The sequence below is a fragment of the Pinus tabuliformis genome, chromosome 3_2 (genome assembly GCF_031772625.1).
Source record: "Pinus tabuliformis cultivar Carrire ecotype Pingquan chromosome 3_2, CPIR1, whole genome shotgun sequence".
NCBI classification, from domain to species: Eukaryota; Viridiplantae; Streptophyta; class Pinopsida; order Pinales; family Pinaceae; genus Pinus; species Pinus tabuliformis.
This window is the reverse complement of record NC_142302.1, coordinates 38,040,554-38,055,621: the sequence shown is the minus strand read 5'-3', so window position 1 is coordinate 38,055,621 and position 15,068 is coordinate 38,040,554. Positions and strand designations below refer to the sequence as shown.

At 40.5% G+C, this 15,068-nt stretch overlaps 1 protein-coding gene across 5 annotated transcripts in view; it reads left to right on the top strand.

Moving 5' to 3' along the window:
- LOC149179703 (GPI transamidase subunit PIG-U) overlaps positions 1-15,068 on the top strand; it is a 398,977-nt gene that overhangs the window by 226,162 nt on the left and 157,747 nt on the right. For all 5 annotated transcript variants that reach the window (XR_016256865.1, XR_016256864.1, XM_089415759.1 and 2 more), the window contains exon 7: positions 8,573-8,649. Coding sequence is in view for 3 of the 5 variants with exons in the window: in XM_089415759.1 (XP_089271885.1) it covers positions 8,573-8,649 (77 nt within the window). In the remaining 2 variants the exon portion in view is untranslated. The remainder of the gene's footprint in view (positions 1-8,572; positions 8,650-15,068) is intronic.

Genomic DNA, 15,068 nt, shown 5'->3' with positions numbered 1-15,068 from the left:
GAATAGAGGAAGAATTCTGCCTTGTTGACCAACGTTGACTTTTCTGGTTAGGGCTTTTTGCTGCTATCATAAATTATTAGATTTGTAAATTATACTGTCTCTCTCTCTACTGAACTATTGAAGAATATAAGAAGAATTGATCAAGGGTTTCCCTCCCTGGCTGGTGCCACATCTTGTGTCCTCTTGTCTTGGCTTGTATTCTATTGTTTATGTTTATGTTCTATCTGCATTTTACTATCATGTTGATGTGATTGCTAAACTGGATATTGACATTGGGCTAATAGGGAAATTGAAGTAAAATTGCTCTTAAGCATAGAACATACCATTGTTACCTAAAATTAACAATTCAAGAGGAAGCATTGAAATCGCCAGTCGTAACATCCTCAGTTGAAGATAAAGAAACAAATACTGAACCAGTCAATAACAGAACTCAAGAAGAGGATCAATCAATTGAAGGAAAAACACTCTGACATGTTACAATCTAGATGTTGAAAATTCCAAACGAAGATTGTGTACCTAACTCAACAACTATAGTACCAGAAGAAAATCAAAAAATTTCCACACACCTAATAAGGGAAAGTCAAACCAAAAAAGTTCCCTATCGACATTCGAATCATGAGAGTAGATAACTCAACCAAGCTACGTATCGGTTCCATTGAGAACAGAAACAACAAACTGATGTTCCAAAGAATATTGATGTAACCTCAATCCAGTCCTATGATGACAATTCGTTACAAAATTCTAGTGATCAAAATATTCCATAGAAGATTAATCTAGGAAGGTCTAATCCTTTCTCAGTGCGACAGTTTTGTTTGTCCTTTAGAAGATCATATCAACTTGTATCAACGAAGATGACAGTGCCGAGATGAGAAGACATTCGAACTGAAAAAGAGACCAAGCCTTTTGCATCAACAAGCTTTGAGGACAAAGCTTTTTTGAGGAGGAAGGCAATGTTACGAATAAAATATATATAAAAAATTTAAATATAAGTAATTGTAATAATGATTAGTTAATTAATAATTGGAAACATGTCTAAGGAGACATGACTGCTCGTGAAATGGTGCTTACCTAGCTATATATACAAGATCCTCACTCTATTGTAACATCATTCTTATTTATACATTTTAATATATATCTTGTATCTCAATGGAGATCTACATATTCCAAGTCTTCTGGAGTATTTCGCTTGAAGAACGAACTTTGTTTGCTTCAAAGTTAGAGATGCCGAGCTGGGTTTTCACTCAGCCATATTTATCAGAAAGTTTATTCCAGAATTTTTGTACCAAGGGCAGTGTATTAACCAGTCACAAGGAGCTCGAGTTTGGCATATGTCCAGTGGGTCGTGTACCTGGAAGGAAGGGTTGATATTTCTCTTTATTTGCTGAAAGTTTGAGCCACATGAGAGCCACACTGTGGGACGAGTTACTAGTTGGTGGGTTGAGTTCCTCTACTGACTGTAGCACATATTGTGGGATGAATTTAACCACCAGTGACTGCCATCTTGTCTCTGTGTGTGGGCTGTGGAGACACGCTGAATACCTGTGCATTGAAGCGGACATTTCTGAGAAAAGGGAGCCATGGACTTTACTGAGTTTGCACTTTTAGGAGGAGCTGAGTTCTAACTGATTTTCAGAATTTATTCCTGAATCAAATAACCTTTGGGAGTTGCCACACATTGACAAAGGAAGAGTACTGATATCTGATATAAATTACAGACTTCAAATCAGGTTACTTTGCTCTTATTTCTCACTGTGTATCATTGTTCTAGCTTGTGGGAAAGACTTGCATAACTCAAATATATTGTCATATTGAGTTGTATCAGTTTGTATGCCTCTTTTGGATTCAATACATATTTCATACAAGGGTTTTTGAAGCTTTATTTGGCATTCGCTCTTCACTGTATATGTATATTTGGAAATAAACTTCCAACAATCACCTACAAGACTTTGCATACAAACCATTTGTAAAAATATCACAGTGAACAAGATTCTATAAACTCAGAAAATTTCGTGGATTTCCCAAGGTACTCCGGTTGGGTATCTTACTGTGGTATCAGAGCGACGTTCTTGGCCAGCTGTGGGACTTAAAATGTTTTCAAGACAAGAAGAATTTGCTCAGAAATTTGAAGACTATAACAGAACTTTCTTAAAGGTGACAGAACTCATGGAAGCATGGGTATCATCAAAGATGGCAAAGAGAGAAAATAGAGATTGTAGGTCGGAAACCCAAGACCCAGAGCCGTGAAAGAATAAAAAGATTTCAGAAATTGAAAAGTCTACCACAGAGGAAGCTCACGCAGAAAAGAGACACATTTGCTGTTCAGATCTCCTGAATAGTTCAGATTCCACAGTCTCTGTGACTGAACAGTCAGAACCTCTGGAAACTTCAGACGGAAAAGGGACTGATGCAATGAAAAATCCAGTTGTATTGGGACGAAATGGTGTAGTCGAGTGGGACTGTTTGTTAGCAGGGATAGAGGGATTGCAAGTGGAAGTTAAGAATATGATGGATAATCTGCCTAAGAGGCAAGGATAGCGTGCAGTTTGAAAAGAAAAATCTACAAGAAGGATATAAAGGGTCTATGCCTCCAAAACTTCAGCTTCAGCCAAGCATGGATGAGGTGGACAATCACAGTGATAGGGACAGAATTTCTTATCTGTGGAAAAATTGGCATAATGTATTAGGTAGAGAAGGAAAACATGGACCGAAATATAAACTTAAGAAGACAATGAAAGGCTCAAGCAAACGCAAGTATGGAAGTGTAAGTGAGGATCTTCTTGCTGCTACTGCAAATTGTCAAAAACTGAAGGAGGAGTTGGCCAAAATATTGAACATGGGATCCCCTACCAAGCCACAAATCGAAGAAAACAGATCATTAGACTTGGTACATAAGCATCTACCTCATGCCGACATAGGCACTGTAGACTTGGAAAATCAGTATTCCGAACTTCCTGACATCACAATTAAGATTTTTGACCAGGGCAAGAATGTTGATTTTTGGTAGGATCGGATGTGCTCTAGCCTTGAAAATTGGTGGAGAGGCTAAGGCACATGAGATCTCCAAGACCTAGAAATCGTTTGGAGAAATTCCACCTGGATGAAGAGATATTAAAATAATTAATATTTTTAATGGGTTCCTAAGTCTAAACTTAGGAAAATTAAAATATTAATGTGTATTAATATAAAATGGGTGAGAAAGTTCTAAGAGACGAGGATCAAGCCAGATCTAATCTTAGCCATTGATTAGGGACTTAATCTCGGCCGTTGAATCGTCAACAGGAAAAGTATAAGAGGAGGCTTGAGGGTTAGTTGGAGACACACCAAGAGAGATCAAGAATTCGAAGAGCCGCCCACAATTCTTCCCAATGTGGAAGATCCGCCTTGCCTAGTATGCTCTGGACAAATGTCTCCTAATCCTCGGAGATTGCGTTAAGTGCGGTCCTTACCATCATCTCTTCATCTGGCGTGGCTCCTATGGAAGCCAGTTGGTCCCGGATCTCCTTCAACTGACCGAGGAAGTGATCCAACTACTCCCCTTCTGCATTTCATATAACTGTAGCTGATTCTCAAGTAAGAGCTTCCTCTACACGGAAGTATGCTGGTACAACGTCTTCAAGGTGTCCCACAATTCTTTTGCCATTTCCTTCTTGGCAATATGTTGGACCACATGATCCTTGACCCCATCAAGGATGATGCATTTTGCCTTGGTCATTGCCTCCTCGTACTTCTCGTTAGCTACTGGGTCAATTAGGATAGCCATTACTCTCAAGGCGAAGCCCTTGATGCGATGTCTATCTAAAATGGACAAGATCTTGGCTTTCCATACCACAAAGTTGGACGCCTCGTCCAACCTGTCTTGATCTCTCAGTCCATTCACGACCATCTCGCTGCTCTTCTGTTAACTCCTCTGAGTCTCTCTACTTCCCTCTGGAAGTTCTCCTTTCGACTCCTGCTGAGTCTCTCTACTTCCCGCCTGGAAGTTCTTTGCTGGACTCCCTCTGAGTCCTGATTTCCCTCCTGGAAATCTTTCTGCTAATCGTCAAGTTGCCCCTCTCCGATTATCTACGCACCCGCAACACTGATCTGGATTCCTTGGCTAGAAATTCGCCTTGGCAGCAACTCCCTCTACCTTGGTTTTGCCCTGTTAGGTACTGTTCTGACCATAGTACCCCACCAGCTTCGCTCCCGCAAACTGCCCACAGCTTCCTATGCCCTAACAACTGAAGGAATGAGCCTCTAGGCTCTGCGCAATCCCGACACTGGCAAAAACAACTCCCTTAGCCACTGCGTCAACCCTCCTGGTCTCTGCGTGAGCCTTTCTCTGCCCTCCTCAGCCTCTGCGCTGGCCTCTCTTTGGCCCAGAATGATGACATAGTCCCTCTGCGTCAACCCTTACTCTGTCGCTTCTGTCACTCGTGACAGCTGATTCTGCTGCAAATGCTCTGCTTAGCTGATGCCATCCACTTTCTTGTTATTTGCAACCACGCTCTGATACCATGTTGAATTTTTTAAGTTTATCCGTTACAAAATTAATCTGTATTCTGCTGGTTTATTTCTTCTACTTGTAAATTTTGAACAAGTTATTTAAAACATATAAATAACGAAATAAACACAATACAGTCTCAACATCTACAGATCATCAGCTAAAAGAAAACAAACACACAAGTGACACCATTATTTTTGGAGAAATGTCCCTGGAAAAACCCAATGCGGGAAAACCGGTGCAGTTATTCTGAGGGTATATTATTATGCAGTATTTCCTTGAGTACAACTGGGTGCGTAACCAGCTCACTCGACAAAGAAAAAATACATAGCAACAATACCTCTCTATTCGGAAATAGGTATTCAGAAAACTTGTCCCGCGAAACCCTCTCCAACGATTTTGAAGCTATGCGTTGACCCTTCTAGCCTCTGCGTCAGCCCTCTGAGGCACTGCGTAGCCTCTGGGACCCTCTGCATCACTCCAGCTACTCTTTGCATGGATGACACAATCCTTCTGGCCTCTGTGCCGTCTCTACTGGCTCTGCATGGCCTGAACTGGCAGCTGCCTCTCACTCTCTGCTTCTGCGCTAGTCTCTTGGCACTATCTCTGCCTCTCTGTCCCTCGCTGTTGATCACTGATTTGACTTTGCTTAGCAACCCCGCTCTAGCAAATCGAATCACTGATCACTCTAGTGTATTCTCCAACTGACCCTCAAGCTTCTTCTTATACTTTTCTCGTTGGTCCTTCAACGACCGAGATTAAATCTCTAATCAACGACTAAGATTAGATTTGGCTTGATCCATGACTTTTGGAACCTTCTAACCCAGTTTTATATTAATACCCATTAATATTTTATTTTTCTTAAGTTTAGACTTGGGAACTCCATTAAAAATATTAATTATTTTAATATCTCCCAAACCGGGTACAATCTGTCCAAACTATTTCTGGGTCTTGGAGATCTCATGTGCTTTAGCCTCTCCACCAATTTTCATGGCTAGAGCACATTCGATGCTACCCCAAATCAACAATCAGGCCTCCTTAAATAATCTTCTCGTTGACATTCAATGACCCAGATTAGAAGCTAATCAATGGCTAAGATCATTTATTTTTGATTCCCATCTTCTTGTAGAAGTTACACCCACAGTTAGATTAATACTAATTGATTATTTTAATTTCCTAAGTTTAGACTTAGGATCTCATTAATTAATTATTTTAATAAAACTATCTCCGGGTGGAATTTTCTGTGAAAATTCTATCACTTCAACATCTGATTTACTTTTCCTACTTATTCTTCAATAAGTTATTTATGAAATTCCTTCAATAAACATTAAAATAAATTTTGTTGCAGATATCACACCGTAATACAGAAATAAACACATGTACAAGAATCAACACATTGACACAGATATTTTGGACAATCATCCCCGGAAAAACCCAAAGTGGGAAAACCTGTGCAGCAAGGGAGGATTTTATTATTCAACAATTCTTCAGTACAACAGGGTGCCAAACTGGCTTACTCACAGAGAGAAATTCTCCAGCACTTCTCCTAGTCTTAGCGTCAGCTTGGCTGACCTCTGTGTGACTCCCAGACACTCTGTGTCAGCCCTGGGCCTCTTTGCGTCACCCACTCAGGGCCTCTAGTGACTGTGCAGTGTCCTGTTGCCTCTGCGTCTGCCTGAAATGCCCTGTGTCTGCCTCTCCTGCCTCAACGCTGGTCTCTTGTGGCTGAGCCCTTCTCTCTGTTCCGTACTCGCTGCCTCCTGATTGCTAACCAGACCACTAGTTCGAATTTCTCAGCTAACCCTGCTCCAGAAATTGAACTGATTGGTCTCCCTTAGTGTGTCCTCCAAGTGACCCTCAAGCCTTCTCTTATACTTTTCTCGTTGACAAATCAACGACCGAGATTAAGTCCCTAATCAATGGCTAAAATTAACTCTGGCTTGATCCATGACTTTTTGACCCTTCTAACACAGTTTTATATTAATTCACATTAATATTTTATTTTCCCTAAGTTTAGACTTAGGGACTCCATTAAAATATTAATTATTTTAATATCTTCGAAACTGTTTAGAATCTGCTCAAACCATTTCTGGGTATTGGAGATCTCATGTGCTTTAGCCTCCACCAATTTTCGTTGCTAGAGCACATCCGATGCTACCTCAAATCAACATTTCCCAAAACAAATTCTGGGTTCTTTGGAATACATGTGCCGAAGCCTCCCTGCAAAATTTGAGACTTAGAGCACATCCAATGCTATCAGAAATCAACAAAAACCATACATTTGACCACTACCTCAAGGTGGCTCCATGGCTCTAGGAATAGTGCTCATGAGAATTGGACCTTTCCCACTAATAACAAATTTCTCATTCTTCACCAGTGGATGCAAACCCTTTGGGAAAGATACTTCACTCTTAAACTATGTTTTTCTAGTTGGTTTGCTAAACTTGGTTAAAATTGAGATTACAGAGGGCAGGCAGGGAACCATGGCGACTCTTCTATTAGTGTTTGGCTTTGGGGATAAAAGCATTTAAAATGTCCTTCATTTCTCTATTCAATGTTTACGAGGGAAAACATTTCAACATTTTGTGTATCCATTTGTAAAGATTTATCAGGAGATGAAAAAGAAATTATATTCAGTCCATCATGAATAAAATCAACCAATGAGATGGATGCATACATCTCATACGGATCAAAAGGGTACTGCACAAGACTTTTTTGTTAGTCTAATATACGTTGAAAATGATTAAAAATTAACATTTAATAGGGTGCGAAAAACAAATTAGCTCCTGTTGTACGATATAAGTAGGCCATTTCAATATATCTAGAAGCCTATATGATCTCAGTTTTTAATCATGTCTGTATTATCCCTCAATTTCTGTTAGATGATGCTATCTTTGTTGTGTTGAAGGCAAGTCTGTAATGGAGCTAGTAACTGAGGTTGAAGCCTCCTTTGTAGCTTAAATGAATCTGGTAGTGAGGTCTCATCTCACATCTATGGGAGGTAAACTGGTTCCTTTAGATCTGTAGAGTCATTGACATAGCTTCTAATTATTGGCCAGTGAAGCAAGAATCATGCCTTAAAGTGAAATTTTCAGAGTTTGAACGGAATCAGTGTCCAAATGTGCTGATCCAAAGCTTGCTGATTCAAAACTGCATTGACTGAGTTTGACTCTGTCAACATGTGTCAAACTTGTGATTTTAGTTTACAGTTTTAAATCGCAAGTCAAAGAAAGATTGCACCAGGTTGTCTATAAAAGCAAAAATTTTGTGGGCTTTGTCCCATTTTTTCTCCCTGTTTGAGCTAGTTTCTACCAGTTGACTGCAAGTGACAAACGGTGATAAACAGAGTTACAGGAGGATGAAGTATTCCATTTAATGTCATCCATTGATGCCACTGGAAATCTATGCGTATATCTTTACTTTTTTATACTTGCGGAGTTTTTCCCAATTTATTCCTGATTCTCTAAACTTTTTGATCTTCTGTGTTGCTGATTTTTTGACTTAAATAGTTGACCATGTGATCTTAAACTGATGCTTGGCACCGGACAGCATTGTGTAGAGAAAAATCACTTCTCCCCTATTACAAGTTACAGCATGCACAAGACTAAACCTGAGCTTGTTAGTACATACTCTAATTTGTGCTTTTGTTATGCTGTTGCTAATATATCAACCAATTTATAGCACAGCTTGCAGGGGGATGTTATTTATCCATCCTGGTGAGATGCCAGGGTGTTCTGTTTCACATGAAATGAATATATGCTTATTAAGTAGAATATGCTTACGAATCACGATAATGAAGTTCAACTTTCTTCTGATGTGTTACTTTCTAGCCTACTGATGAGTTAAGCCCTTAAATCACATGTCTGGATGATCATTATTCCAATTAAAGTGTTTTTGTTTTTTCTTGTTTTGGGAAAAGGTACTAAATTGACATGGCAATACTTATAGTATGGGCCCTGCTAATTCAAAATGATTTTTCACATATCCGAGCAAGTATAATCGGTTTTGTATGGATCCAGTTCAAGAACCATTGCCAGATATACCCGTATTTATTTCTGAAACTTATCATATATTTTGTACTGAATGCAGGCATTGTTCCATTGGCAGCTTTTGGATGGGTGATGGCAACTCATTTAGCCCTTTATCCCGCAATATTAATCATTCCGGTAACACTGTCCTTTTAACTTCTTTTTTTTTTACTTTGGAAAACACCATGTCTAATGTAACAAACAGTTCCTGTTTGTATGTATGTAGACAATATTGTAATTGTATAAATGTATTGATATATAAATTATTGATAGAATGAATAATAATGATTGAATGTTACAATGAGGGCCCCTGTTATAAATACCTAGGCCAGGTGCTTTTTCACTAATAGATGTGTCTTATCAGAAAGACACATCTTTTGATTAACTAATTAACTTATTATTATGTTGATAACATTGCCATCCTCTTCAAATTGCTTTGTCCTCAACGTAAGGATAATGAAGGATATTGTAGGCAAATTTTTTTCCCTTGATGAGTCCACTTTTGGAATTAGGTGTTAATCTCTTTCCTTGAAAACAAAATTAACTTGATTGACTTTATAAAACTTTATGTTGCCACTAACTTTAACTTCATTTTACCTTTTCCAAGAATAAATTTTAACTCCAATGATAATGCTCCAATTTATTTAATAATATTTTGCCCTTATGAATTATATTAATCTAATTCTTGTCCTAATTACAATTCTCTAACATATATATTTGTGGGTCAATATTGAATACCAAAAATCGCAATGCTTGGATAGGCCCCCACTCTTCAGATTTGATCATTGTCATTAGCATGGTCTTTTCCCCGTTCTCTGCTATTGTCCTGATTAGAAGGCACATCTTGTATTTTCTGGTCTTTTCGATAGCAAGAAATAACTCCTATTGACTTTATGTGGAAAAAGGTACCTTGTATCACATGACTTTATTTCTTGATAAAGTGACTTTATGTGGAACAAGGTACAAAAACAACATTAAAGTAACTAGGGAGGCTTTTAATGATGGGGGGACATGAAAAAGGGGGGTCAAGGTAAGATTAGACCAAGGAATTAGGGCAGGGTTGGAAGGTCAAGATTCTAGGAGAGATCTGCACTGTTTTTGAGAAGGGACGAGAGAGATTCTCAACAAAAATTTCTTGGATAAGTCAGAGTTATCTGAAGGTCATTTTTTGGCAAAGTTTTCAATCAGCTGGCCCACATTTTAAGAGATCTGTCGGGGTATTTAGCATGCAGACTGAGGCTGAAAAGAGCGACAATCTGCGCCAAATTTGAGGCAAACTTTAGAGGAGGATACTTCAGAATAGAGGTCGATTTCTGAGCATAGAATTGACTCTGGTTCAAACTCCAAAGCTTTTAGAGGTCTGGAATTGTGGCAAATTTCCAAAACTAGAGCTGAAGCTGTGACACAAATCCAAGGCAGTTGGCATGATATTCAAGGGGAGATAAGTACCTTGATGTGTTAATGCTGTGTAATTATTTTCTCTGAGATAAGCTAATAAAATACTTTTCTAGACTGGTTTTCTCCATGTGGGTTTTTCTAGGGTGAGAGTTTGACCAAAAACTAAGTGTTCTAAAATTCTGTGCACGGTGTTTATTTATTTTATCAGCTGAAAAGTGAAAAGAAGTAGAAATAGTCCTTAATGTTTCTCTTGTAATTTGCATTGAAATTTTGTATGCAAGAAAACTGTGGGTTGGGCATTAAACTTCTATGCAAAACGCAGTGAAACTGGGGTGGGCTACAACAAAACTAAACTATAGTGCAAACCTTAAAAATTTCTACATGGTATCAGAGCAGCCAGTGAAACCTTCAGCTGATAAACAGTGAACCTACAAGAAGCATAAAACTACTTATATACCAGAGATCTATAGTTGAGGGGGAGGAGTTTGACAGTCTTTAGTGATTGAGAAACTGTGTTGGTTGTGGAGGTCAGATGGCTACTGGTTTGAGGGTGGAGGATAGGTTGAGTGGGGCTGAGAATTTTGGCCCATGGAAGGAGAGAATGATGTTGCTGCTTGAGGAAGTTGAGGTGTGGGATATTGTAGAGAGTGCAGTACAACCTCCCACTAATCCAGTTCAGTTGGCAGACTTCAACAAGCAGAATGTGAAGGCAAGGAGAATCATTCTCGATATTATTAAAGACCACCTATTCCTTCATGTGACAGGGAAGAAGTTTTCCCATGAGATGTGGGATTCCCTAGTAAAACTTCACCAGAGCTCCAATGAGAATAGGAAGATGGTGTTGTGTCAGAAGTTAAGAAACACCAAGATGACCAAGACTGACACTGTGACCTCATACCTCACTAGGGTCACACAGGTGAGAGATGAGTTGGCTGCAGTGGGAGAGATTATCCCTAAGGACTAGTTGGTTAGGATGACATTGGATGGTTTTCCCAAGTAGTGGGATGAATTCATAGATGACATTGTTTCCAGAGAGCATTTTCCTGATTGGATGAGGATGTGGGATGATTTCATCCAGGGGGAGTGCCAAGAGTGGCAAGCAGCGTGCTGGGGTAGATGAGGAGGAGATTGTTGCCCTCGTAGCTAAGGGCAAGAAGAAGGCCAAGAAGGGTCTTCTAGTGGGCCCAAGCAGCAAAAGGGGAAACAAAAGGCCAAGAGAAGGACATGAACAAAGTGAGATGCTCTGCTTGTAAGATGGGTCACTATGCCTTTCAATGTCCCAACAAGACCAGGAAGAAGAAGGGCATAATCGCTTTAGCAGAGGTGGATGAGTTTTCCACTAGGTTTGACACAAAGTTTGCTTTAGTGGTGAGTCTTGTCACTAGTGTCACGTCTTCCAGTGTTTGGTTTGTAGACAGTGGAGCTTCCTTTCATATGACTAGAGTGAGGGAGCAATTTACAATTCTTACAGAGGATGATGTAGACTTGGAGGTGGTGCTTGGAGATAACTCCAAGGTCAGAGCAACAGGAGTGGGGACTGTATCCTTTCAGAGGGAGTCATCGCCTCCCTTGAAAGTGACAGAGGTCTTATATGTTCTAAGGCTGAAGAAGAACCTAATTTTAGTCTCAAGTATTGAGGACAGGGGATATGTAGTGGTATTCCAGGATGGACAGGGGCTTATGTATCCCAATGGTTCCAATATCACTTGTGCTAGAGTGATTAGAGTCTGCAGTGGGAGGCTTTATAGGTTTATGTTTTAGCCTACCAGAGCCTTAGTGCGCAGACCAACAATAGTGAGTTGTGCGAGATATGGCACAGGAGGATGGCCCACTTGCACCATGGAGCATTCAGGATGCTGAGAGAGATTGTTACAGGTTTACCTAAGTTCAACACTAAGCATCATGATATGTGCAAGGTGTGTGCTTTGGGAAATTACACCAAGGCACCTTTCTTGAGTAGTGATAGTAGGGTAGTAGGTATTTTGGATTTGATACACTTTGATGTGTATGGTCCTATGTCTCATGTATGATTGAGAGGATTTGAGTACTATGTAACTTTCATTGATGACTACTCTAGGAAGACTTGGATTTTCTTTATGAAGACCAAGGATCAGGTCTTCAAGAGGTTCCAAGAGTTTAAGTCTTTTGTGGAGAACCAAGCGGGGAAGAAGATCAATGCCTTGAGGGCAAACAATGGGGGCAAATATACCTCCAAGGAAATGAAGGAGTTCTATAGGAGTGCAGGCATCAGGAGGGACTACATAGTGCCTTATAACCCCAAGTAGAATGGGGTGGCAGAGAGGAAGAACAAGGCCATAGTGGGTGCAACGAGAGCTATGTTGCATGATCAAAGACTACCTTTTTTTATGGCCTGAAGCGTGTAACACTGCAATGTACTTGCAGAATAGGAGTCCACACAGAGTCTTGGGGAGTAAGACTCCTGAGGAGGCTTTTTTTGCGAAGAAGCTTGAGATTGGGCACATATTCACACGTCCCTGAGGAGAAGAGGACAAAGATGGAACCCACCATAGAGAAGGGTATTTTTGTGGGTTATAGTGAGGCTTCCAAGGCCTACCGCATATACATTCCTACGCAGACGAAAGTTGTCCTGAGGAGGGATGTGAGATTTGAGGAGAAGAGGGCCTTGAGGTGGTCCAAAGAAAATGATTGAGTAGAGAAGCAGGCTCCTCTGCAGGGAGCCACACCATAGGTATTAGGATCTTCAGGTGGTGCACCAGGGTTAGGAGTATCACCTACTTATGGGGTGACAGGATGACAGAGTTCAGGATCACCAGACACAAGATCTCAGAATACAAGTTCACCACAGACTGCAGGAGGGACATCCTCATTAGGAGGAGAGGCTCCAGGGGAGGATTTTCCCATACTAGTCCTCGAGGCTACTTCAAGGAAGAGGATGCCAAGATGGTTTCGTGAGACCTTGCAGGAAGTACAAGAGTCAGTGGGGAAACCCAAGTGGTCAGTGAGGAAGAGTAGACCGCCAGAGAGATTGGGTGGCTATGTGGCAGATGTTGTGGAGACTAAGCCAACTAGCTTTGAGGAGGCTGTGAGACAACAAATTTGGCAGGATGCCATGGTGGAGGAGTATGCCTCTATCATGAAGAATGATGTATGGGAGATAGTGCTGAGATTTGAGGGAACCTAGTGGCAACTTCCAGGTGGTTCTACAAGATTAACCATGTTGTGGATGGCAGCGTGAAGAAGTTCAAAGTGATATTTGTGGCATTGTGGTTCTCACAAGTAGAGCGAGTTGACTATGAGGAGTCCTTTGCACCGGTTGCTCGTTATAACTCTATTAGGGCAGTGACCTCTATAGCAGCTGAGATGGGGTGGAAGATCCACTAGATGGATGTGAAGACCGCCTTTCTTAAAGGGGTCATATAGGAGGAGGTGTACATTGAGCAACCATAGGGCTTTGAGGTGCATGGGAGAGAGTCTCATGTGTGTAGGCTTAAGAAAGCCTTATATGGATTGAAGTAGGCATCAAAAGCATGGTACGAGAGGATCGATGCTTACTTGTAGCAGATGGGTTTCCAAAAGAGTGATGCAGATTCGAAACTATATTTCATTATGGTTGGTGAGGATCCACTCATTTTGGTTCTATATGTGGATGATTTGTTTATTACAAGAGAGGAGAGACTCATTCAACACTGCAAGAGGGACCTTGCTTCAAAGTTTGACATGACTAATATGGGATTGATGCATTATTTTTTGGGGTTGGAGGTTTGGCAAGAGGATGGACATATCTTCATGGGCCAGGGCAGATATGCAGGGGACATACTGAGGAGATTTCGTATGGAGGATTGCAGGCCTATGGCTACTTCGATGATCACCAACTAGAAGAAGCTGCATGCTTTAGATTCCGAGTTGGTGAACCCCACTATGTATCGTTAGTTGATCGGTTCGTTGATGTATCTGGTCAACACTAGGCCAGATATCTGTTTTGCAGTCAACACATTGAGTCAGTTTATGATGGAGCCCAAGAGGATGCACTGGATGGCTACAAAACATGTATTGCGATACCTACAAGGCACAGTGGACTATGGTATGGACTGTATCTAGGGGGATGGAGTCAGGTTAACAAGTTGTATAGACTCATATTGGGTTGCAGTGCTAGTGATTGAAGAGTACTTTTGGATGTTGTTTTAGGTTGGGTTCGACAGTTGCGCCATGGTTCAACAAGAAACAAAAATTAGTGGCACTGAATTTTGCGGAGGTTGAGTACATTCCAGTCAGTTAGGCAAGTTGCAAGGCTATTTGGCTTCGCAAGTTGTTCTGTGGCTTATTTGATCAGAGGCTGAGATCGACTATGATATACTGTGATAAGTTGCATTAAACTCACGGAGAATCCAGTATTTCATCACTGGTCAAAGCACATAGAGGTCAGGTACCACTTTATCTGGGATTGGGTTCAGAGAGGAGCAGTGAAGCTTGAGTACATATCCACTGAGGAGTAGGTTGCAAACATTCTCACCAAGTCATTGCCAAGGGGCAAGCATGTGTATCTCAGAGACAAGTTGGGAGTGGTGAGAAACACCTTCCTTGGTAAGAGGGAGTGTTGAGAAAAGGTACCAAGGAGGTGTTTCCTAATGCTTTTGCCTTTTTCCTAGGAAAACACATGAAAACACTGTTTTAGTATGTGACTTTATTTGTTATTAAAGCCACGTGACTTAAAAGTCACTTTATGAGGTACTTTAGTACTATGTTCTTTATATTATTAAAGTCACTTTATGTTTTTAAAGTGACTTTATGTGGAAAAATGTACAAGGTACAAAAACACCATTAAAGTGACTAGGTTGGCTCTTAATGAAGGGGGGACATAAAAAAGGGGGTCAAGTGAAGAGTAGATCTCCACCATTGATCTATGAGAGATGAGATTTAATCTCAACCATAGATCAAAGGGTTAGGGTTGTCTCATCATTATGAGAGACTAAAAAGGGAAAAAGAAAAAGTGAGTTCATTATTCTTCAAGCACATTTTTGGAGAAGAGAGCAAGGAGCAAAGAAGAGGAGGCTGTGATAGCAAGACTGAGGAAGAGAAAACATATAACAAAGGAAGTGAGTGCAAATTCGTGTTTCCAGCAGAGGTAATATGCATGCAGACCAAGAAATTTAGGTAGGGTTGGCAGGCTGAGATTCCAA